Source organism: Lentinula edodes, assembly GCF_021015755.1.
Source record: "Lentinula edodes strain Le(Bin) 0899 ss11 chromosome Unknown C8R40scaffold_19, whole genome shotgun sequence".
Taxonomy (NCBI): domain Eukaryota; kingdom Fungi; phylum Basidiomycota; class Agaricomycetes; order Agaricales; family Omphalotaceae; genus Lentinula; species Lentinula edodes.
Window position 1 is genome coordinate 472,099 of NW_025764325.1, and position 21,125 is coordinate 493,223.

The following is a 21,125-nucleotide window of genomic DNA, read 5'->3' on the forward strand; positions in this document are numbered from 1 at the left end:
AGCATCATGAATCCTGGATTTTGCTTGCAATGAACTGATTAAGGACCAGGCATTTCCAACTACTTTCATAGTTCTAGGATCGAGTGGTGTATTTTCAATGGCAAGATGTATTTCTTGAATCTGCTGAAACAGCTTCAGTACACCTGCACCTTCAGCTTCATGCCGGCTAGATATAGCATCTTCAAGGGTTTGGATTGTGCATGTTATTGAGTCCTCTGAAACTTCCATCAAGAGGGGGATCCGGAATGCTGCAGGGAAATACATTGATACATCACAGTGTGGGCATCATAAACCACCTACTGGTATCATTGTTCTGGCCCGGTAAACCACTCCTTGCAAAACCTTCTACAAGAAAGATTAATATTGAATCTCATCCAATGATGCAAAATGATAAATACCATCTTCTCTTGGTGGTTGATGGGCCACATTGGAAGGACAGTTAAAGTTGTCCATGCCATCAAAATCTACACATATAATTAAGCTAACGGACCCAGATACATATGATACACCCGCTTCCTACCCATGGAATTGCTTTCTGAAGAGACTATGCAGATGATATTAGATTGGATAGAAAGGGGAGGCACAGTAGTTTTTTTACCCTCTGTAATTTTAGTGAATGCCTTTTGACGATAATTATTGTACATCTGTCCTTGGCTAATGTGCAAGTATTAGCATGCCCATAATTTGAGTTTTTTTCTCTACCTTACCTAATAAGACTTTCATGAACCCATGTTTCCGAGCTATCTTGCTCCCACTCAATCAAGTATTCATAGCCAGGATGCTACCAGGAAAACAATTATAATATAAACCAGTTTAAAAAGAGATTATTAGCACCTTGGGATTGTTGGAGAGACGATGTGAAATAAATCGTTTGACAGAAAATTCTTTATCATCATCCTTGTTACCTTCATCATCTATATTGTCCACAACAGCTATGATAGAAGGATTCAGCTATGTAGAGAATTACAACTCAAAGGTATACCTTCTGTCATTCTTTGAATTTTGTTGTTGGATTTGTTCTTCTTGTTGTCACTTCCATGTTTTCTTTTCTTCATATTTATAGACAAATTCTCAGGTTCAAAATTTACTACCTGCAGTGCATGTTGAGCAGCACTGGATATATCAGCTGAGTACAAAGTAACTGATGTGAGTGCAGAATAATAGAACAACTGTGTAACATACAAACGCCGGGTCCTTTCTGGGACCGTAAACCCCTTCGACTATTTGCAGCAATTTTCTTCTGTTTGATACGTAGTGCATCATTCTGCTTCGATGGAATATGGTTGAAACGTGGCCCAGGTACTCCTTTTTGTTTGAATGTTAGATGCAACATGGTAAGGAAATGAATCTGCCTCACGAATTGGGGGAGACTTATAATTCCGTGAGACTGATGGTGTAATTTGCCGATAGCGCTTGCAATGCTGAATCCATTGCAAATATATATTTTGACGCAGCGTAAGTAGACTCGGCTCTTAGTTAACAAGAATGAGTAAACCCTAGATATTGAATATCAGCTACAGACCTGTACTTGTGAGAGATTCACTCCATCCTGATCCATCAGGGCATAAAGGCCAAGGACGTGGATAGTAAATGCAATCGTTCCGTTTAATTGACCAAGTGTGGCGGAAGGTTTCAAAATCCCCAGGAGCTGTCATTCCACTGCGGATTTGATGGTACCGGAGAAATTCATAGAAAGCTCGAGCAAGAAAGTCTGCCTCAGCTTGAGGTGTCATTATAATATGACCATCATCCACAAAGTTGATCTCCCTCGCAGAAAGTGCAATTTCTTCAATGGCCAGACTAACACGATTCCAAAGTTAGTGAATACAATACACTATAATATTTAGATGGGAAAGACATACTTCTGGACCTTATCTTCAGGTGATAGTTCTTCATATTCACTGAGTCCAATGTTAGTACATGTTGTGTGAATGAAATAGTGAAACTACATTTCAGCAATTGGGGGTTGTGAAGTTAAATTTCTCATCTTTGGTGTTAATTGCATAGGGACACCATCTTCATCAGCTGAAATATTCATTACCACCCGTCCATCTAATATAGGACCTTGAGGATAAAGCACAACCACAGAACGGTATGCCCAGGCAGGAATTTCAGCACCAGTAGGTGCCAATGGTGGAGTACCACCATGAAGGTGTAAGCCACTAAAGTTTGCAATAATCAATCCATCCAACTCAACGTATAAACCAAATTCCACAAGGTGGAAACGCCCCCCTTCCCAGCCTTCAGGAAGATCTGGAGCAGAAAGTATTTTTGTCCTACCGCCATTGGAATCAGCTTGATCAATATGAACACCTCCAAAGAAAAATAGTGTTTTGATACAAGTAGGCTCTACAAATATGATGAGACAGAATAAATAAATAACTGAGGATTGAAACTCACTGTCTTCTTCAGGTTGTGGTTTTGCAACATTGTATTGGACTCCAGTAAAGCAGACATTGTCATCAGTGCCAATTCGAGGAACATTGTGTAATTCTGCATTGTTTTCAAGGACCTTGTACTCTTGGGGCAAGAGTCGCTTGAAGATATCCACGCCTATTCGGATGGCAGTCTATTGTTGCATGAGAATGGTCATTCAAAATCTGTACAATTTTTGCATACTTTGACCAAATTTTCCCGTATTTCAACATGTTCTTGCTCCTCCTCACTGATTTTCCCCCTGACCTTTCCTCCTGCTGAAGGACCAGCCAAATTTCTGGGCTTCTGATGGCTTAATCCAACAGAATAACAAGAACCTTCCCCTCCTACTGGAATAGCTCGTTTGGAGCATTTTTCAAAATGGGTGCGGCCAAGTTGTGTACGTTCTTCCCTTGTGCCTAATGTCAGATCACGGAGATTGAGCATCATTTTACCAAGATTACTATTTGGATCCCTGAGGTAGCTACATTTAGCATTGTTGCAATGATGAGCAAATGGAGATACAAACGGGGAGACCACAGCTCCTTCAAATATATCGTCCAATGGTTCTCCTGAACCTGAAAGATCCCGAACAAAAATAATATCACCGGGAAAGAGTTTTTCCCAACCTATATTTTGAAAAAAAAATTTGTGTAAATATCCAGGTGGTTATAATGTGAAGTCTACCAGTAAGAGGGATAGTGGCATTTGGACCACCTGGAATCTTCACATTCTCTTTGACATAGTGAAAGAAAAACTTGTTGTATGATGGATTGTTTGCAGGCCAGGGTATAATAAGGATGCGGTTGATTTCTGAGCGAACGTCTTCAGGTATACGAGGATGTGAAGGAACGGAGAAGATGGCTGGTAGATATCGATCTCGACTGGGGGGGAATGATAGCTGAACACCATCCTTAACAAAGCCATCGGGAACTACAAATGGCTCAGGGTTCAGAGGCATTTCACGGAGCGAAGGCTCAAAGGTCGTCGAATTAGCTTGCGAGGATGGAGAGGTCACTGATGCAGTCCTTTTGGACCTCCTGGTAGGATGCTTGGCAATCAATGTGTCGGAGGTGGAGCGTACCCATTTGGCTGCCCTTCTAAGAGGTTTTGCAGAGAACTTCATGGTGGAAGAGTAAGAATGGGAGGCTCATGGTCGCTACCCAGACCCCGAATTTATTTGTTTTTGCTTTCGGAATACCCCGAAACCTGCATCGTGAAAATGCTCTGCTCTAACGGTGCTCACATCGGATTTCTCCGAAATTACATTCGATTGTCAGAATATTGGTGGAGATATCAGCTCACAAAGGTACCGAGGCCACCATCTGACCCAACTGGAAGATAACAAAACTTGACTTATCAGGAGATATCAGCTCACGCAGGTACCGAGGCCACCATCTGACCCAACTGGAAGATAACAAAACTTAACTTATCGGGAGACACTTTTCCTATGTCCTAAACCACTTTTTTTAGTAGATGAAGTAGAAGAGGGAAGAAAGGTCCGTATGTTCGCATAACCGCGGCGAAAGCTTGCAAAGAAGTGAGGAATAGATTAGAAGTTCGAGGTATTTTGCAAACGAGAACAAATATGCTCCCTCGCTCGACTCATTTTTCTTGGTCTCTGCACCGCATATCAAACAACTTTCCCATATAGTAACCACTCTCGCATCTGGACTTCGATCGCTTTCATTGACATTGCTCTCGTCACTGCCGTCTGCACTAGTAGCGATACTGGGGTGAACCAGGCTTGTCGCGGCAAGGACCTTGACAGCAGGCCATTTGATGCGGCACTGACTTTTACTCTGCCATGCACGAACCTCCTCTCATGCTTCCCCACCTGAACCTCACACCGCTTCCACGTTGTCATCGTCGAAGATCCTCCTAATCCATTCATGAGCCCGATTCCGCCGCGGTGTTCTGAATTAGTGCTTACAGCACGAAGTCGATCACATGGAACCTCGGCTTCATCTATCCAGGATGTAATAACTTCGCCTAAGCACCGGTCACGGTCGTCTACGCACAAGCGTGAGCCTTCAGGAGGAGCATCAGTATCAGCGTCTTTGTCGTGGTCTTTGTTCAGCATTCCGGAATCTGAATCAAGATAGTAACGATATACTGTCCAATGAGGCTGTTCGCAGGACGTATGAGTGGGAGCTACTTTCGATGGAGAAGGTTTGTTCATGGTTGCGGAAGAGTCGGAAGAATCGGAGGTCTAGGAAGAAGAAGAAACTTCTCGAGGTACTGAGAGAGCGGACGAGGTGGACGCGGACATAGACACTTCGGGTCTAATATCCTGTGGAACGCAAGCACCGGCAAGAGTAAACATGACTTGAAACTGGGATCGAAATTGACTGCTGATTGACAAACCCACATATTCCCGACATTCCTTTGCCTTTTTTATCCAGCTCTCGTTCCGCTTGTCTTTGTCTAAATCAAGCTGATTATTATCCTCAGAGTCGACTATCCCCTAACTGAGTAGACTGTTCAACGCGACCCGTTCGTCGCCCGTTAAACAAATTTCCTTCTCGCGATGCGCTTTTTCCTTTTCTGCTAACCGCACTAGAAGCATCGGAGGATCGAATGCAACACCGGTAGAGCTAGAGAGCACATTCCTCTGAGCTTCTATACGAGCGAGCGTGTCAGAAAAGGGCATACATCAATGAACGCAGTATAGACGCTGAACGCACGTCTTTCGGTCTTTGCACTCAAGTCGTTGCGTATATCAGCTTGGAGATCGCGACCGTAGCGCATCCGGTATGCCATAAAGAGATTTTGGCGATCTGAAGGAGTCAGGTCGGCGATGACCTCGGTCAAAAGCAGTTCATCCGTTCTGTTGGAAATTGTCAGTGAAGGTCAATCTACAGAATGAATGGAGTTTACCCTGCCCCTTGAATTGCACTCCGGGCAAGTTCAGCGTCGTGCCAAAGTGGGCCTTGCACTAGTCCGTGGAGAGTTTCTCTGAATTCAATTTAGGAATGAGGTCGATAAGGTCATGATCAGCAACTCACCCGAAATATCCGCTAGTCTCACTGTCCAAAACTTCGACTAGAGTTTTCCCTGTCCTCGCCTTGAAAGCTGCCGACAGCGAAGCTATAGGAAGCGACCCAAGATGAGCTAGAACAGCAATAACTAGTGCATAAATAATGTCAGATTGTAGCTCAAACAGAAGTGGGATACAAAAACCTACGGGCAGTCTCGTCAGTGCCTATTCCTTTCGTGGCTTTCCGAATCTTGTCAATATCCGTCGAAGGGTCGTACCCCGGAGCAATATCACCCAAAGGTGGCATATCGTACCCTACAGGTGCCGGAACAGGCGTATTGCGGTATTGTATAACAGATGCTTGATTTTGATAGTGAGAATACCGTGGAGCTCGGTAAGAGACTCCTGGATATGTCGATTGTGACGGAGGAGGAGGGCCGGGAGTGTAACCTCCGTGCGATTGGGATGCTGGAGCGGGTAGATACGTTGGCGCCTGGATTCTCATTTTAGTTATATTTCTTGCGAAGAACCGAGGAACGACGCACATATCCGTTGTGAAAAGAAGGAGGAGGGGGATGAGTTTGATAATTTGATGCAGGATAAGAATACGATGGAATAGGGGGAGGATTACCAGGAGCCTGAGGCAGATTCTATTGAATTTAGTAATGCATAAGCTCTGCGCACGATGACTCGTAAGCATGAATTGTACTCACGAATCCTCCGGGAGGATAGTAACCTTGATTATTGGGTGGCGCAAATGGTGCGCCATAGTCCGAGTTTTGGTGATTTGACGGGTAGTAGGACATGGTGGTAAAGAGGAAAGTCTTTAATTTACCTCTGCTGACTTTTACAGTAATAACACTGTAGATGAAGGCGGTACCGGTCTAAAGAAGAAGTTAAATTAAGCGCCCCACTTACGGGGTCGGCAGTCCTGACTCCCGCGCTCGTTACATCATATCTCGCACGCCAACAAAAGTGACTTGCTTGTTCCCGCAACCTTGCCGAAAACCTCGAGTTCTTCTCAGCACAGATAAGCATAATCCGGATGAGTATACCTTCGCAGATTTTTGCCAAGGAAGACCTAGCAGGAGAAATCATTCAGCTGAGTGATTGCGCAGCCATTTGCCAGCATTTGCCAGGTGTGCATTCCCGTCAATTGCTTCTGTTCCTGGTACTTCCTGCCTAGTTTGAAGAGGTTTTCAGCATGATTTTACTCCAGGTAAGCTTGAGGCATCAACAAAATGAACTTTCTTAAACCTAGAATACTCATGACCGGTCTCACTTCCCCTTTGATCCGGAGATACAACGGTGGCGCCAAACATTTATACACTCCAAACGGCTTGAAACGCGCGGTATCAGAGCTGCGCGCTGCGCCAAAGCAAGTGAGGCTTCCCTTGTGCTCCATAGACGTCTCCTTGAATTAGCTAATGTCAAGTCAGAAAATGGAACTTTAAAGGCCTATATCTTCATAAATGACCTGTATTCGTAATGAGCTCGAAGAATTCTTCGAACTTTCGAGAGGCAGTAACTTCTCCCTGGCGGCTCGTATCTCAGAACGAGCCTCGATCTGACTCTTTACTATCGCGGGAAGCTCTCCTACCAGACCCAACCCATGTATCTCCTTTCCTTTATCCAACTTCGCCTCCGTCACAGCGCAGAAAACCAAGACACGATTCGGAATGTACTATGGAAGTTCGATCGTCTTCTGCTCCAGCGCGAGCTATGTTCGGTCCCTTAACCATGGGATGGAGCTTTCAGAAGCAGTTGCAGGATCTGGATAAACAGTCTGACAGAGACGATCATGACCCTCGGAGCCCTAGTGGAAAACTTGGTTCAAAAAAACCGCCAGCTAGATCTGCTTGTACATCTAGCGCGAGGACATCACGCCCTCTTTCACACTCTCCCACTTATCCTTCGCAGATAGTACGCAGATCGATATCATGTCCGCAGTGTGAGTCAGACAAGAGGCATCAGGTTGACGACACTTGCATGTACACCCAGCCTGCTGCGCTGGCTCACACGGCTTTAGTCGAATCGCAGATTTTGAATTCATCAAATTCGAATGGTCGTTCATCCCTTATGCCAATCGAAATTGGGAGACACCGAGTCGGAGAACTACCTCTGATTCAGTGACGTCTTCTCACCTATCCTGATCTGTTTTACAGCAACGTATCAATAGTATGTGGCGACAGAAAGGTCCCACAGGACGCAAATCTGGTCCCCCAAATGCTGCTGCAGGTCCTTCAACAATGCATCCACCACAACGTAGAACTGGGAAGCGGAACAGCACGTCGCCTCGAGAAGATGTAAGTAATGTAATCAGTTTCTCGACATCATCATACTTCATCAAGAAATCAATCCCAAATCCCCATTTATCTTGAGGATCATATACTGACCTTGTCGCTCCTTAGCCGGACAACGTCCCTGGGACAGGATCACCTCCAACAAAGAAACCTCGCCAGTCACCTGTCGATCCACCACCAGGTCCAGCCTACCCACAGCACGCGGCCCAGCCAGGCCAACCAGGCTCAAGTATGGGCCCGCCTGGTGGTCCAGGTCCAGGTCCCGGTCCACATCAACCAACATTAGGAGGCATGCGTCCACCAATGCCCGGAGGAGGACCCCCAGGTGGTCCTATGAATGTAAATGGGTTTGGTCAGCCGATGGGAGGAATGGGCGGGATAGGAATGAATACCATGAATGGTCCGGCTCTGCCACATACGATTAACGCAATGTCACCACCAATGGGCGGGGGGATGGCGGGTCAGCAGGGTATGATGACCCCTCAGATACAGGTCGGTAACTAACTGTAATCCTCCGCCAATTCCTTTTTCAAATTAAGACGTATGTTCTCTCATAGCCCACGAACCCACCCGGTCGTCCACCACCACTAGACGGACCAATACAATGCCACAACTCACTTGCCAATTTCCATCAACGACAGCTTGGTGGTGGTGGCGCTGGATCTCCTTCCGACCCAGGCTCAACTCTTGGTGGCAGCCCCAATGTCACCTCTATCACCTGGGATGAACAAGGATGGCTCGGCAAAGGACATCAATATGAAAATTGAAGGCTCACCTCGCGGTGGACTTCCTCCTTCAAGTGCAGGTATGGCCCCTACTGCATCAGGTCCTGCTAATGGTCCTTCGTCAATGCCTGTACCACCAGGTAGACCTCTGTCATCCCAGAACCCCGCCCCAAATTCTGGTCCTCACCCAGGTATGACATCTCTACCTCCGCCAAACATGGATCCTTCACCAGGTTCGATGCTTGGCAATACTCCAATGCCAGGGATGTCTGGTCCGATGTCTGGGATGCCCAATGGTATTGGCCCAGGCGGCATGGGTTCCGGTATGGTTGGTATCAACTGTGGTATCAATGCAATGAATGGTACGGGCTCAGACATACCTTTCTTCAGATCAGACTTTATGAACGACATCGAAGTTGGTGGCCTTGATACGTTCGACCCCCAATCTCTTTCGGGATCCAAGAGGGGACTCGAATTTCAAAAGAGACTTCAGGCAATAGTTCAGTCCAAATGATCAGGGACTGGATGATTCGTTGGATCCAATGAAGTAGGTTGTGATCACCCGCATGCGGTGGCCTGAGCTGCTGGACGGAATCAAGGAAGGGAGGAAGGAAGGAGAGATGCAACTTGGGAGGACAATACTGAGATTCGATCTGTTTTTTTGGAAGGAGGAAACTGTTTCCACTCCCGCGTATGCAAAACGCAATCCCTTTATGTCTATCTACCCTATCTGCTATAACTGTACTATACCATCTCTGGTCCTTGTTCGCTGTGCTTGTTTTTGTTCTCTCTCTCTCTCTTTTCTTCTATCTAGCTTTGACCTGTTTTTCGTTATATGCAGGGGTTTCATCCTTCAAAATCTGTGTTTTTCCTTCTCAAGTTTTACTCCGACATAAGTTATGGAAGGAAGAGTCCTCAGCATCCAATCTCATGTTGCTTTTGGCTACGTTGGTGGTAAAGCTGCTGCCTTCCCTCTGCAATGTCTTGGCTATGATGTTGATGTACGTCTCATAGAAATTATAGCCGATATTTGTCTGATTCAGGATTCTTTCAATCACAGCTTGTGAATACCGCCAATTTCTCCAACCATGCAGGTCTTTTAGACCTTAATTTTAAATATATAGAATTCGAAATCATCATTGCGCAGGATACGGCCATTCTGGAGGGAGCAAAACGTCTGCAGCGGAACTCGATATCAAACGAGAATTCGCCTTCCGATGTACATGCACAATGTGTTCCTTTACTCCCTGGATATTTTTTCGGCGTTGGGGACCTCTTTTCTTCTCTTGTCGTGGCACACTACAATCCATCACTTGAGTCATCATTACTGCAGGTCCTTCCTCCATTCCGGACATCTTTATCTGAAGCCGTATCTCAAGCGTTGACAAAAACTCATGCGGTGCTTTGTAAGACATTTGAGTACTCCGAACAGCTACCCGAGGAGGAACGGCTCGTCACTGATGATGAGAAGGATGCGGTTGAGCCTATTCGCAAGGTTCGAAGGATGAGAGGGAGGGAGCTGAGGCTGGTACAAAGCATTGACATAATCCGAAGTGACTTTGGTGATGCGACGAGGCGTTTAGAACGTTAGTCCGGATTCTGGGATAAGTGGTAGCGGCAGGGCATGTATCTAGTTGAAAGAGAGATTTCTGGTCTTCGTGGTTTGTTTCGTGTGCTGTTCCAAATATTTTGTATATTACTTTAAACCGTCCGTATATTACAGTGGTTACTGAAACAGTACAGCTGCTGTACAGATGTAGCGTCTAATTTTCTCCTTGGCCAAGCTTATCAAGGGATTGAACACCCTGCTCGAACCACTCCTCTCGTGATATCCAGAATTCTTCGCGGCCTCACATGATGTCAGCAAGGACTGCGCGACTGAGGAAAACCATATGCTTTCGTCGAGGAGGGTCTTCGATTCTGATTTTGAATTTCTGTAGGAAAGGATCTAGTTTTCAGATTTTCATATGAGTTGAGTAGGAGAAAACATACTTATTCCGGAGAATTTAACATGTTCTGCCCACTAGGAGAAAACATACGTTCAATCTCGATGGATCACCATTCAGGATACACGTTAGATACAACTGTTTCATCTCTTTCTCTGGACAACTGGAAAGACCGAGATACATGCTTGATCCACCGGAAAGGATGACATGCTTGTATAGCTCAGCTCATATATCAACAGCAGCATTTTGGATGGTCTGGAATAGCATTTCTAGGAATAAATGGCATGAGATGAGAGCATGAGCACTGCGAGAGTGAAAGCAGACCTGCTACACCAGGCTGTTCTACGTCAACCAGATGTGGCTGGAACATGCATTCTGGTGCTTCAAATCGCTCTGAACGGACTATCAGGCAACTAGATGGAAAACTCTGAGTACAATGGTAATAATGGTCTGTAACTTTGCAGTTTACCTGGTAACTCTCAACAAGTACTGTTGTTTACTCTATAAGACAGGTGTCGAGATTGAGATCATAGCTAGTATGATTTCAGATTAGCATCACGCAACCATGGTTCACGAGTAAGGTGCTCACCTAACATAACATAATTTCTCTTTGATCTCTCGTACAGTCTCGAAATCAGCAGTTCGGCTGAAGGCATAACCATGCATGAGAAGCAGTTTGATTAAATATCCGGTAATATCTCCTCCAGCAATATCCAATCAACGCGCTAAATGAGGTAAGGCAAATCCATTGTAAATGGGGACTGTGAGTAACACCATCACCAGAGTCAATGACAACACCCATTGTAAGACCTAACAGATAACATCGAAGCCAATATCTCTGAATGAAAGTACTCGCCACACTCCTTGAACATACAGAGTCAACACAGCCTGAATGGCAACATATACACCTCCAAGACCGTACTCTTCAAACATTACCTCACACATCCTTTGCCTGTTCGCTTTTGGGTTCATTGGCGGCTCAGTCAATAACACTTTTCTTCCTCTTGGATCAACTTTAAGCTTCTCATCAAACGCGTGATCCCAAAGATGCTTCATATTTTCCCAATTCTTCATGATACCATGCTCCATTGGTTGTGTTGCTTGGAGATAGTTCCGATTTTGGGCAGCTTCATCTCCAACCATGATATCCTTGATCACTGCAGTGCCAACCCATAGTTCTGCTCGAAGGATAGGGCGGCCAACAAGACACGGAAAGACTAGGAAAGGTGCATTTAAGCTTTAGTATGAGTGCCTTTACTTGAGATATACCATGTTCAGGGAAATTCGAGCCCGCATATCCAACAGTGTGTATTGTCAACTATTATCGTTGGATCATCTCATGGGACTTACACCTTTGCCATTATCTACCACTAGCGGTATTCCAGAATCCATTCTAAGGGTTCACAAGGGGCAAAGGATGATGAGGGTAAGTGCGGGGCAACTGGGAAGGTTAAACTATTTTAGCGCTGGGTGTCGAAACCTTTGATTTAGATGTCCATCCTGATTCTTTGAGAGTGCCCTCTATCTATTTCTAAAAATATATATTGCTATAATTTAGCTTGCTCTGCAAAACTTTCTTCCTTCAGTGGTTGGTGATATCTAGGACAAGTTGCATACCAGAAGCCGTATCCTGCTGCAAAAAGCTCCATCTCAGTTATATATTGCTTCATCTGCTCATTTTCCTCCGTTTGGTTCATAATTTCCCTCTTCAGTTCCGTTGCTTTCCGCTCTTCCCTGATAATTATCTCCTTCAGCTTTGATAAACTCTAAGGTCTCAACTTTTTATATTATGTTTGCGATCACACCCATTGAGAATATTTACCAGTCGCAGAAATTGCATGATTGTATTGAGTGATAGCGGCATTGCATCATCAACGTTAAAGCGGTGGGAAATTGGGTTTTATTGAGAAATAAAAAGAGAGGAGACACGATGAACAAGAGTCAAAAATTTCCTTCATTGACCTAAAGTAGAACAATAACGGTTTGAATTTTCTATGACTGGAGAATCTGAACATTAGTTGATTGGTGAATTTCTAGATGACGGAAGAAGAGGCTATCCTTGCAATCATCCTGCTACCCGACAATCCAACCCCAGTCGTTGCAAAGATACCCAAAGTTCCTATCGACCAAGATGGAAACCCTTCTGCGAATGCTGTTCACAACCTCCTGAGGCGCAAACATCACATCTTGGGACTCGACTACTTGCACCCTGTAGTCATGCAGAGATTGGTCAGCCTCACCAACGCTCAAACGGCATACACCTCAAATATGCATATCTTTGGATGGGGGGATCCCGAGTTGCCATTGCATGTTGAGGTTTGCAACAATGCTCCGGATTGTAACCGAGGAGAAGGAGAGGCGTATTGGAGGGTCCCTATTCTAGCTATATGTATTTCTGATGATGCGCAAGCTCAGTTGAATGCAAAAGTAGAGGATGCTGCTTTGCTGATGGCGTATTTCCAAAGGTGTGTCCAATTAACTTAGGGCTGTTGATGGATTGCAGCTGACAATTCCATGCAATAGTAAAGCGCACCCTCATCCCTAGATCTTTTGCAAACTGCAGGAGTATTCTCGAGTCTCTACAGCACCGATGGAAACTAAGCAATAACAATAATATCATAACCAGTAGCTACCTAAAACTGATGTCAATTGTTGGCCAATATGTACATATACCAATTACCTTGAGATAAGATTCGGAAAGATCCGATATTCACAGCGTTGGTGCACAGCATTCCTATAGTCCTCATGTAGGCAAATGCCGCCTGCTTTTGGATCAAAGGCATGGTATTATTTGGCTTTCCATTCCTATGCCTCTTTGGAGACAACAAGATTCAATAAGAGTTAAGCTTACACCATTCATTGCAAGTTTCAGATAATAGCAATTGAGCGTTATAGTCAGGTATGTTGTAGGGATACGGTGGTAGGTATGGCGTGGGGATGGTTAGGTAGCTCCAGCATAGGGATATGTAAGTAGGAATAGCAATTGAGTCTTGTAGTTAGGTACGACGTGGGGATATGCAGGTAGGTACGGCGTGGGGATATGTAGGTAGGCACGGCGTGGGGATATGCAGGTAGGCACGGCGTAGAGATATGTAGGTAGGTACGGCGTAGAGATATGTAGGTAGGTACGGCGTAGGGATATGTAGGTAGATATGATGTAGGGTATGCAATCGGTGGCAAAGGATTTGGAAGTAAAAGAATGTAATGAGAGAGTGCAATGGAGAAAGGAGCAAAGAATTAATTCAAATGGTAGGTAAGTTATCAGAATGATTCCATATCTATGTGGGTTCTTGAATAATGTTGGCCTATGGGTTCCTGATACGATGAGACTAAAGCTTGGGCGCTGGTAGATGGAACCACAGCGATGGGTTCCTGATACGATGAGACTAAAGCTTGGGCGCTGGTAGATGGAACCACAGCGATGGGTTCCTGATACGATGAGACTAAAGCTTGGGTGCTGGGAGATGGACGGTGATGGGTTCCTGATACGATGAGACTAAAGCTTGGGCACTGGAAGATGGAACCACAGTGATGGGTCCCTGATATAACAAGACTGAAGCCTGGGCTCTGGAAGATGAAGTCAGGATCAAGAGAGAAGCAAACAAATGACATACAAGTGCAACTATGGTTTTGTAACCTTGATGATGTAACGATCGATGGATTTGCGGTACCTTTTAATGCTCTCTTGCGCCAACTCTGCCGTTCGAGTCTCATAGTAGTCGCCCCCACTTTTCCTTGGCCGGAGGTTGAGATTGAAATAACCAGGCTTGTCGAAAGCAAATTTAATTCGGACAAAATGGTTATAGAGGTTTGCACCATCTTTGATGTATTCTGTTCCTATAAGACTATCAAATAGTGGTGAGAATATAGAACATAGGTACATACCCTCCAAAATATCCGATCTAGGGTATACATCGTTCCATACGTAGTTTGGTGCTTCTTCCGCCCAGCTATAATATTGGCGCTTATCATCCCAAGTTCGATCTTTCCATTTACAACGGTTTAGGATATCTGCAAGGGACTCAGAGTGATGAGTCTCGGATTTGGCGTAGTAGACTCCCATTCTTGTAAGAGCTTTCCACGTTTTATCCTTCGTAAATCCTAGTGGTACTAGAAAATCACGCATGGCGCAATAGTTCTTGTAGCGATCGTAGCAAGGATGATCACGTTCAATCAAAAACTTGAGATCCTTCGGGTTGATGTTCCATAGCCCACACAGATCCTCAAAGTCTTTCGCTTGCACCACCACTGTATCTATCACCTCCACTTCTGAGTCTGGGGATTTGGAACGCTCAGTAGAGATGGCATATGGTTTCGACTTGTGAGAACGTGAAGAGCGATGAGGCTGAGAATGGGAATCTGAGGACCGAATTGCCTGTGGAAACTGCGATAATAGTTGTTCAGTGTTATTAGTGGGGGGAGCAAGACGTGCCAATCGAGTGGTGGAAGCAGGAACTGCCAATTGAACCAACGATGTCGTTTCTGTGGCCTGCAGATCATGGCATAGTTGAGTGAATGCTGAAATATTACTGCAATATTAGTTACGCACCCCAGAAGAGATATCATCGTAGCATTCATTACCCTCCTCGGAAGAGGTTGGCAAGGAGAATTGCGAAGCACTACCGACAACCTTAATATCGGTAGAGGAGGGGCACTCCGCTTGAACATCATCGATAGAGGGTCCACCAGGTAGACAAGATATCTGTGCCGTATCCCCATTTGCAGCAGTGTCATGAGCCCGAGGAGGCAGAAGAGCGTTCCAATCGATCGGAGAAGCCATGGCCGCATACCAGTCTGCTTGATGGTACAATGAGAGTATTGGATCTGGTTGAGATGGAGCTGTATTCTGAGAGCCTGGAGTTGGAGCAATATGGTATCAAGTATAAGAAGCGTATACATTTACCTGAGGAAGTACTTCGTTACTGTTTGCATGGGCAATAGAAGCCTCAAACGCTTCCCAATCAGGCTCCGGAAACTGCTGGGATTCAAGCAAATTGTTTAGTCCTAAAGCTTCCTCCCAGGTGGTGAAAGGAAATGGCAGCGGCCAGTCTAGGTTGGCTCCACCAAAGCTTGGAACGGCCGAGAGTAGTTGAAACGAAGTCGATGAATCATCGAGGTCTTCACTCAAATCCAAATTTTGAGGATCCTTATTGACCTCCACATCGGTGAGAACATCCGAGTTCTCCATTTCCAATGGAGCACCCAGAGAAGAAGAACGATAGAACAAGTGCGATGGAATGTAAGATGAAGTCAGGCACAAGACTCAGATGATCTCAAGGCGCACTTTGTGGGTCCCAGCGTGGTGCATTAATTCCAATGGTTAATTTGGGAGTGGCGGTGGCTGTGCTTTGGGCATAACCGGGCATGCCGGGGGAATGCAGCAGACGCTGTTGCACAAGCCAGTAGAAATCCTTCCATCACTGAGGCTGCGAGCAAATCGTCCTTGTTCTCCATGTTCCAATGGATTAAGTTTAGTCCTTTCTGTATCCTCTTGCTCTTCTTTCTCCCAAGTTTAGCGGTCAACACAACCAATTCTATTAATTCAAATGGACTTTTATGTGCATTTCGAACTCATTATGAACAATTCCATGCTCTCCTTATTAGTGTTCACAGTGAAGAAACAGACCCATTTCTGTTACGACTTCTTGGCGAAGACTTGGAGGAGTTTAGTAATATTGTGAATCGGGTATTGATCTTGGATATTCTTTTCGCAGCAATATCTAACTAATTACAATCGTGTTGAACTTAGAATGTGAATGTCTTTGAACAAGAAGAGCTACAAACTCTTCGTGAAGGAGTTCAGCTTATGATTGTAGATGTCCAAGCTCTTTACAACCGACAAGCAGAAGCTTCACATCATGGAAGGCCAGAGGTTATATCACAGGAACATAATGGTCATCGTGGACGTCCTCGCACAATAATCAACCCAGACTTTCTCTCTTGGGCTTACGCTCATCGTTCTACTTCTGGAATCAGTGACTTTCTTGGAGTATCAAGAGCTACTGTTAGACGTCGCCTTCTCGAAAATAATATTGCTGTATCTGGCATTGACCCATTCCCATCTTCTGCTGGCATCAGCACTAATACTTTCGAACACTCTGAACACTTGGAGGCAGATCGGGTAGATGACATTCTGGGTACCCAGAGTGAGAATCCTGTATCAATACCGGATGAAATATATGCTCAGGCTGCATCCATCGCCTCAACCTCATCTTCACCAACATATCTGTCTAGTATTTCAGATAACCAGCTGGATGCACTGTTGGGCCAATTGAGGGTCTATTACTGCCGTGCAGGCATCCGTATGCTTGATGGAATGTTGCGTCGTCTAGGTCATATTGTTCCATATGAACGTATTGAATGTGCTCTTCTTCGGATTGATCCAATTCATCGAGTGTTTGACCGCATCCGCATCCGTCGCCGGGGTTATTCTGTACCAGGTCCCAATTCACTGTGGCACCATGATGGACATCACCGTTAGTTTTTGTTTCTAATATACTGTGGATATTTTTACTCATTCCAAATGCAGGTCTTATACGCTGGGGTGTGGTAATTCATGGATTTATAGATGGCTATTCACGGATGATTACTGGACTACGAGCAAGTAACAACAATCGGGGTGAGACTGTACTTTCACTGTTTATGGCTGCGGCAGAGCTTTACGGAATCCCCTCACGCCTTCGTGGAGATCATGGGATTGAAAATATTTGGGTTGCAGCATTTATGGAACATGCCCGCGGGGAAGGCCGTGGATCATATATCTGGGGGAGGTCAGTTTTCATTTCTTGTCCTGTTTATCGTCAAATACTCAGAGGGCTTCATCAACAGGTCTATCCATAATGTTCGCATTGAGCGCCTATGGGTAGATGTCAGCCACTATGTCAGCCAAACATGGCATGATCTGTTCACCGACCTTGAGCTACACCATGGCTTGGATGCTTCAAATGTAAATCATATATGGCTTCTTCAACATCTTTTCCTTGCAACAATCAACGAGCATCTATCTTTTTGGGCTGAATCATGGAACAATCATCGTATTTCCCAGCGCAATGCACCATCCCGATCTCCAGAAGATATGTTTGGGTTTGACATGATTACTAATGGTTTGCGGGGAGAATCCTTAGATGAGGTTGCAATGACTGATGAGGAGCTCGAGGTTTTTGGTTTAGATTGGGAGGGACTGAGGGACGAAGCACTGTTACGATCTTTGAGGAGGAATTATAGCAATGAGGGCTCTAGCTCATGGCTTGGACAACGGGGACCACCACCTGAATTAAACCAGGTTGTAGTCAATCCACCGCCTGATTTGTTCATGCCAGAGCAACTTGCTCATATGGACGAACAACTTCAGGGGTTTGCACGTGGACCACAGGTGGAAGATGTGGTGCATTTATGGACTACCGCCCTTGCAATTGCAAGATCTACAAGTAGTAACTTATTCTAGCTTTTACCTATCCTTTCCCATATTGTATCGAGAATTGTACATAACTTACCAGGAAGTCGTGAGGTCTTATCAAGTTTATTTACTAAGCTGGAGTATTAAACAAATGTATCGGATGTTCTTCAAGTTGCTAGTAGGTTCAATCTATGGATGTGCTGGTGCATCAGGCTCCTGCTGGTGAAAGCTAAACTTACGCTGATGTTATACCAGACTCCCGCTGATGCTATTCTAGACTCCCGCTGATGTTACGCTGGACTTCCGCTGATGCTATTCTAGACTCCCGCTGATGTTACGCTGGACTTCCGCTGATGCTGCACTGGAATCTCACAAGTGTCATGCTGGACTCCCGCTGATCTCTTACTATCCCACGCTGGACTCCCGCCAATGCCACACTGCATTCCCGCCCAGTACATGTAGAATTGATCAAATGAATGTAAGATGTCACAGAAACTCGCCATGCATTTGACAAACTGTACTTGTACACTCTGTAGTAGTAAACTGTAAGCTAGATTCTGAACAACCAATATATTGTTGCTGCTTAGCTAGAATTGTCCCTCCTGACTTGAAAGCTGAGATATTGAATAAAACTCATGTCGTTGAGTAGGATGCAAACATCGTGAGTAGGAAATCGAGTACGTAGTCGAATTTTGAACGAAAACTGCCATTATACATCAAACCTGAACCTTGCCACGTTTGACCAGTTCGTGGAGGTTTTTCTCAGTTCATGACTTTCATGTGGACAACAAGTTAATTCCAGGAGCAGTTATATCTCATCATACCACTCTGATTCTATCATCCGCTGGAAGCTGCCCTGGTTCAATATACCTTCGCAAAACCAGCTCGTGGAACGAGATTGCTGCTCCGGTTCATCTCAATGCAGTAGAGTTTTCCTCAAGTTAAATTCAGCCATAAATCCCCGAGGTTTGAGCTTGCTAATGAAATGAGTCCGATGAAGCTGACGTATACCAGCTATTCTCTCTTTCTTGTACCTCTACTGTACGCCGATGGTGAGAATTCCAGACGAGTAGGTGACAGTCGTTCCACCACGCATCTTTCTCATGTGCTTATAGGTTTTCTCCTTGAACCAAACTAAGCTATGTCATGACTCGATTCTTGTCCAATGAAATTAGTTTTTACGAGGGAAATTCAGCGAGGGGTGTCCGAAATGTGGCCTTCTGTAGATAAAACCATCAAAGCAAGTTACTTTACGACGGGAAAGGTTCGTGGTACTGATATCCTATCCCATGATACCGAGTTCGACTGATTCGTTTGACCTGCATAATTGCCATCCCAGTCCAGCTCGGAATTGTTGGATGAATCTGTCTCCGACAGGTTTTCATCGTCAGGATTCAGGATTGGAGGAAATACTATTTGGCAATCAAGCCCGACTGATTGGGAACATGGCTCATTCGTCGAAGTCTCAACGAGGCCACTAATCAATTCCTCCGGAAGATTTGCTCCTTCCTGGAGGAGTACGCAAACCTCGTCTTCGTCTTCGAGACCGGAGGCGCGCTCGACTTGCGAATATGACAACATAAAGTCATCAAGAATCGGACTCCCGATATCAGAGATATGGCCTTCATCCTCCTCAGACTCTAGGTGCCAAAATTCCGCCGAGTTACGGTCTGGATCTGTTGGAAGAGATGATCTGGCTTCACAGTCTATCCGATCCTGCCTGCAGAAGCTTCGAACGCTCTGCTTCTCTTGAGCTCCCTCACTTTCGGCCCTAGAGCACCAACGCGTCCAATTGCCTTTCATCGGTATCAGCTGGTACAGGAAATGGACTGTTCTTTCAGCGAAAGACTTGACTGTGGCTATCAGCAATCCGGCAGCGTCTCCCCTCCCTTGTGTACCATTGGCAGATGAAAACAGCGGAGGGCTAGCCGCTGATATCAAGGCGTTTTGATTCTTGTCGATGTACTCTGTGGTTGGCGTTGGAAAGTACACGTAGTTCGTGGCCTCGTGGAAAGCTACGATCGGATTGTGGAGAGGTGATACTGGATACTCAGTCAGCAGAATGAGGTCCGAAATTGGAATCAAATTCTCCTCTGATACAGACAGTGCGCGCTGAATGGGACGTCGAGGAGGAAACTTCGGTCGAGAGGTGTCTGACACGGAACCTTTCGGAACCAAAACTTCTGATGCCACGGATGCAGTTAGACCCTGGTCTAATGAGCTTGCAGGTATCCTGTTCGAATGGATTTTCACGCACGAATATCTGTGAAGTTCTCGTCCTTTTGCAGCCAGTACCAAGATATATTATTCGATTTTTGTCGAACGAATGAGTCCACTCTCGAACCTGAAACTTACTTATACAAATAACTCGAGTAAAAGTGTAACCTGGGCGTACCTCTTCCAATCTCGTTGTCGTGTTTGACGAAGAGCATGAAGGGCTAATGCTGGTAGCGAGTACCATTGCGATTGAAAAATTGCACTAATGGAAACAACGCAAATATATATTCATTGGCACAATGACGACGACTGACTCAAAACTTCAAGAATGAAGGATCGTGTTGATGAAAAGACAATAAGGGACGATTGTCACTCGCAGCTATATAGAGTGGATATATAAGCCCTAGGGCGAAAAAACAATAGGACAATAAACAGGACTCAAAGAGTAAACTATCTATATCGTATTGGCAGTGAGTAACCACGAGCATTCAGAATCACCGAACATCACGATACTGATTGGCTAGCTCGAAGCTTTCGTGCTTAAACGACTGCATTCACCAGTAAACGGGTCTTTTCGCAAGTAATAAAGCAAAGGTAGTTGGATCTACTACAGTGCATGATCCGGCCTCAAGCCCAAACCAGCGTCCCAGTCTCTGTGCCAGCATGTAAACAACTGGTGAGTCAAAGTATCAGGCGCCAACGTTCAACCTCAAATTGAATTTGAAGCTCAACCTTTGCCTTCATCTTAACTGACCCGCGCCACCGCACTCAGATGTCCCATGCCTTGAGGCAGTCGCAGATGATCAGACTCGGAGGCTGCCAAGAGTTCGAACGCTGAGTGTATCGAATGATTCTAAATTCGTCTTGTCAACTGGTTGTATTCCAAGAGATCAGACCATATGTATGGAGCGGAGCACTGTTGAACACTCGACTTCACTATGTACTGTACACAGTTTAGAACAATTCTTCTAAGCATATCATATCGTTCATTCTCAGTTCAAAGGTGCCGGCAGAAGACCGGAGGTAAGAAATCTCAGAATCCGGCTTGAAATTCACGAGCAAAGGACCGTTCAAAGTGAAGTGTCGATGCTTAAATATAAGAGGCGTATAAGAAATATCTTCCTGGAAAATGAACTGGTTCGA

The 21,125-nt window shown here is 45.2% G+C and overlaps 10 protein-coding genes across 10 annotated transcripts; 5 read left to right on the plus strand and 5 right to left on the minus strand.

The window, feature by feature from the left end:
• Positions 1-181: 181 nt before the first annotated feature.
• Positions 182-3,541, minus strand: C8R40DRAFT_1069849 (uncharacterized protein; the record flags this gene model as incomplete). Its single annotated transcript, XM_046226167.1, has 17 exons — positions 182-248; positions 297-345; positions 399-464; positions 491-544; positions 599-654; positions 708-781; positions 835-932; positions 983-1,049; positions 1,092-1,126; positions 1,183-1,305; positions 1,523-1,800; positions 1,863-1,901; positions 1,950-2,349; positions 2,401-2,569; positions 2,620-2,899; positions 2,945-2,993; positions 3,103-3,541. 17 exons carry the CDS (start codon positions 3,539-3,541, stop codon positions 182-184), a joined length of 2,343 nt encoding a protein of 780 aa, XP_046086040.1.
• Positions 3,542-4,882: 1,341 nt separating this feature from the next.
• C8R40DRAFT_1190920 (uncharacterized protein) lies at positions 4,883-6,218 on the minus strand (the record flags this gene model as incomplete). Its single annotated transcript, XM_046233049.1, has 7 exons — positions 6,109-6,218; positions 5,941-6,045; positions 5,603-5,888; positions 5,424-5,544; positions 5,296-5,373; positions 5,103-5,245; positions 4,883-5,037 (listed from the first exon to the last, which is right to left on the minus strand). The coding sequence occupies exons 1-7, from the start codon at positions 6,199-6,201 to the stop codon at positions 4,883-4,885; spliced, it is 981 nt and encodes a 326-aa protein (XP_046086041.1). The 5' UTR covers positions 6,202-6,218.
• A 665-nt stretch (positions 6,219-6,883) lies between these two features.
• On the plus strand, positions 6,884-8,937 carry C8R40DRAFT_1171054 (uncharacterized protein; the record flags this gene model as incomplete). The annotated part of the gene is made up of 6 exons (XM_046231640.1): positions 6,884-7,318; positions 7,397-7,501; positions 7,561-7,701; positions 7,807-8,190; positions 8,256-8,343; positions 8,396-8,937. 6 exons carry the CDS (start codon positions 6,884-6,886, stop codon positions 8,935-8,937), a joined length of 1,695 nt encoding a protein of 564 aa, XP_046086042.1.
• A 366-nt stretch (positions 8,938-9,303) lies between these two features.
• Positions 9,304-10,040, plus strand: C8R40DRAFT_1190927 (uncharacterized protein). The gene is made up of 3 exons (XM_046233050.1): positions 9,304-9,424; positions 9,484-9,513; positions 9,571-10,040. The coding sequence occupies exons 1-3, from the start codon at positions 9,323-9,325 to the stop codon at positions 10,012-10,014; spliced, it is 576 nt and encodes a 191-aa protein (XP_046086043.1). The 5' UTR covers positions 9,304-9,322; the 3' UTR covers positions 10,015-10,040.
• Positions 10,041-10,225: 185 nt separating this feature from the next.
• On the minus strand, positions 10,226-11,761 carry C8R40DRAFT_1190930 (uncharacterized protein; the record flags this gene model as incomplete). Its single annotated transcript, XM_046233051.1, is given in 8 exon segments — positions 10,226-10,357; positions 10,463-10,593; positions 10,694-10,782; positions 10,959-11,070; positions 11,092-11,130; positions 11,150-11,205; positions 11,244-11,586; positions 11,716-11,761. 8 exon segments carry the CDS (start codon positions 11,759-11,761, stop codon positions 10,274-10,276), a joined length of 900 nt encoding a protein of 299 aa, XP_046086044.1. The 3' UTR covers positions 10,226-10,273.
• A 645-nt stretch (positions 11,762-12,406) lies between these two features.
• On the plus strand, positions 12,407-12,970 carry C8R40DRAFT_1069853 (uncharacterized protein; the record flags this gene model as incomplete). Its single annotated transcript, XM_046226168.1, has 2 exons — positions 12,407-12,834; positions 12,898-12,970. The coding sequence occupies 2 exons, from the start codon at positions 12,407-12,409 to the stop codon at positions 12,968-12,970; spliced, it is 501 nt and encodes a 166-aa protein (XP_046086045.1).
• Positions 12,971-13,630: 660 nt separating this feature from the next.
• C8R40DRAFT_1171058 (uncharacterized protein) lies at positions 13,631-15,557 on the minus strand (the record flags this gene model as incomplete). The annotated part of the gene is made up of 5 exons (XM_046231641.1): positions 13,631-13,936; positions 14,007-14,206; positions 14,255-14,858; positions 14,919-15,215; positions 15,273-15,557. 5 exons carry the CDS (start codon positions 15,555-15,557, stop codon positions 13,631-13,633), a joined length of 1,692 nt encoding a protein of 563 aa, XP_046086046.1.
• A 561-nt stretch (positions 15,558-16,118) lies between these two features.
• On the plus strand, positions 16,119-17,020 carry C8R40DRAFT_1012764 (uncharacterized protein; the record flags this gene model as incomplete). The annotated part of the gene is made up of 3 exons (XM_046222883.1): positions 16,119-16,490; positions 16,620-16,671; positions 16,938-17,020. Coding segments are annotated over 3 exons (507 nt in total), but the record flags the coding sequence as incomplete, so codon positions are not given.
• Positions 17,021-17,084: 64 nt separating this feature from the next.
• On the plus strand, positions 17,085-17,825 carry C8R40DRAFT_1106343 (uncharacterized protein). The gene is made up of 3 exons (XM_046228160.1): positions 17,085-17,139; positions 17,198-17,231; positions 17,289-17,825. Exons 1-3 carry the CDS (start codon positions 17,093-17,095, stop codon positions 17,811-17,813), a joined length of 606 nt encoding a protein of 201 aa, XP_046086048.1. The 5' UTR covers positions 17,085-17,092; the 3' UTR covers positions 17,814-17,825.
• A 1,185-nt stretch (positions 17,826-19,010) lies between these two features.
• C8R40DRAFT_1171060 (uncharacterized protein) lies at positions 19,011-20,226 on the minus strand (the record flags this gene model as incomplete). Its single annotated transcript, XM_046231642.1, has 3 exons — positions 19,011-19,973; positions 20,023-20,109; positions 20,161-20,226. 3 exons carry the CDS (start codon positions 20,224-20,226, stop codon positions 19,011-19,013), a joined length of 1,116 nt encoding a protein of 371 aa, XP_046086049.1.
• Between the last annotated feature and the right edge of the window lie 899 nt (positions 20,227-21,125).

Coding starts and splice junctions, on each gene's coding strand:
- C8R40DRAFT_1106343 (XM_046228160.1), top strand. CDS start 17,093: ATGGAACATGCCCGCGGGGAAGGCCGTGGATCATATATCTGGGGGAG. Junction 17,140..17,197: donor GGATCATATATCTGGGGGAG/GTCAGTTTTCAT, acceptor CTTCATCAACAG/GTCTATCCATAATGTTCGCA. Junction 17,232..17,288: donor TTCGCATTGAGCGCCTATGG/GTAGATGTCAGC, acceptor ACCGACCTTGAG/CTACACCATGGCTTGGATGC.
- C8R40DRAFT_1190927 (XM_046233050.1), top strand. CDS start 9,323: ATGGAAGGAAGAGTCCTCAGCATCCAATCTCATGTTGCTTTTGGCTAC. Junction 9,425..9,483: donor GTCTTGGCTATGATGTTGAT/GTACGTCTCATA, acceptor TTTCAATCACAG/CTTGTGAATACCGCCAATTT. Junction 9,514..9,570: donor CCGCCAATTTCTCCAACCAT/GCAGGTCTTTTA, acceptor ATCATTGCGCAG/GATACGGCCATTCTGGAGGG.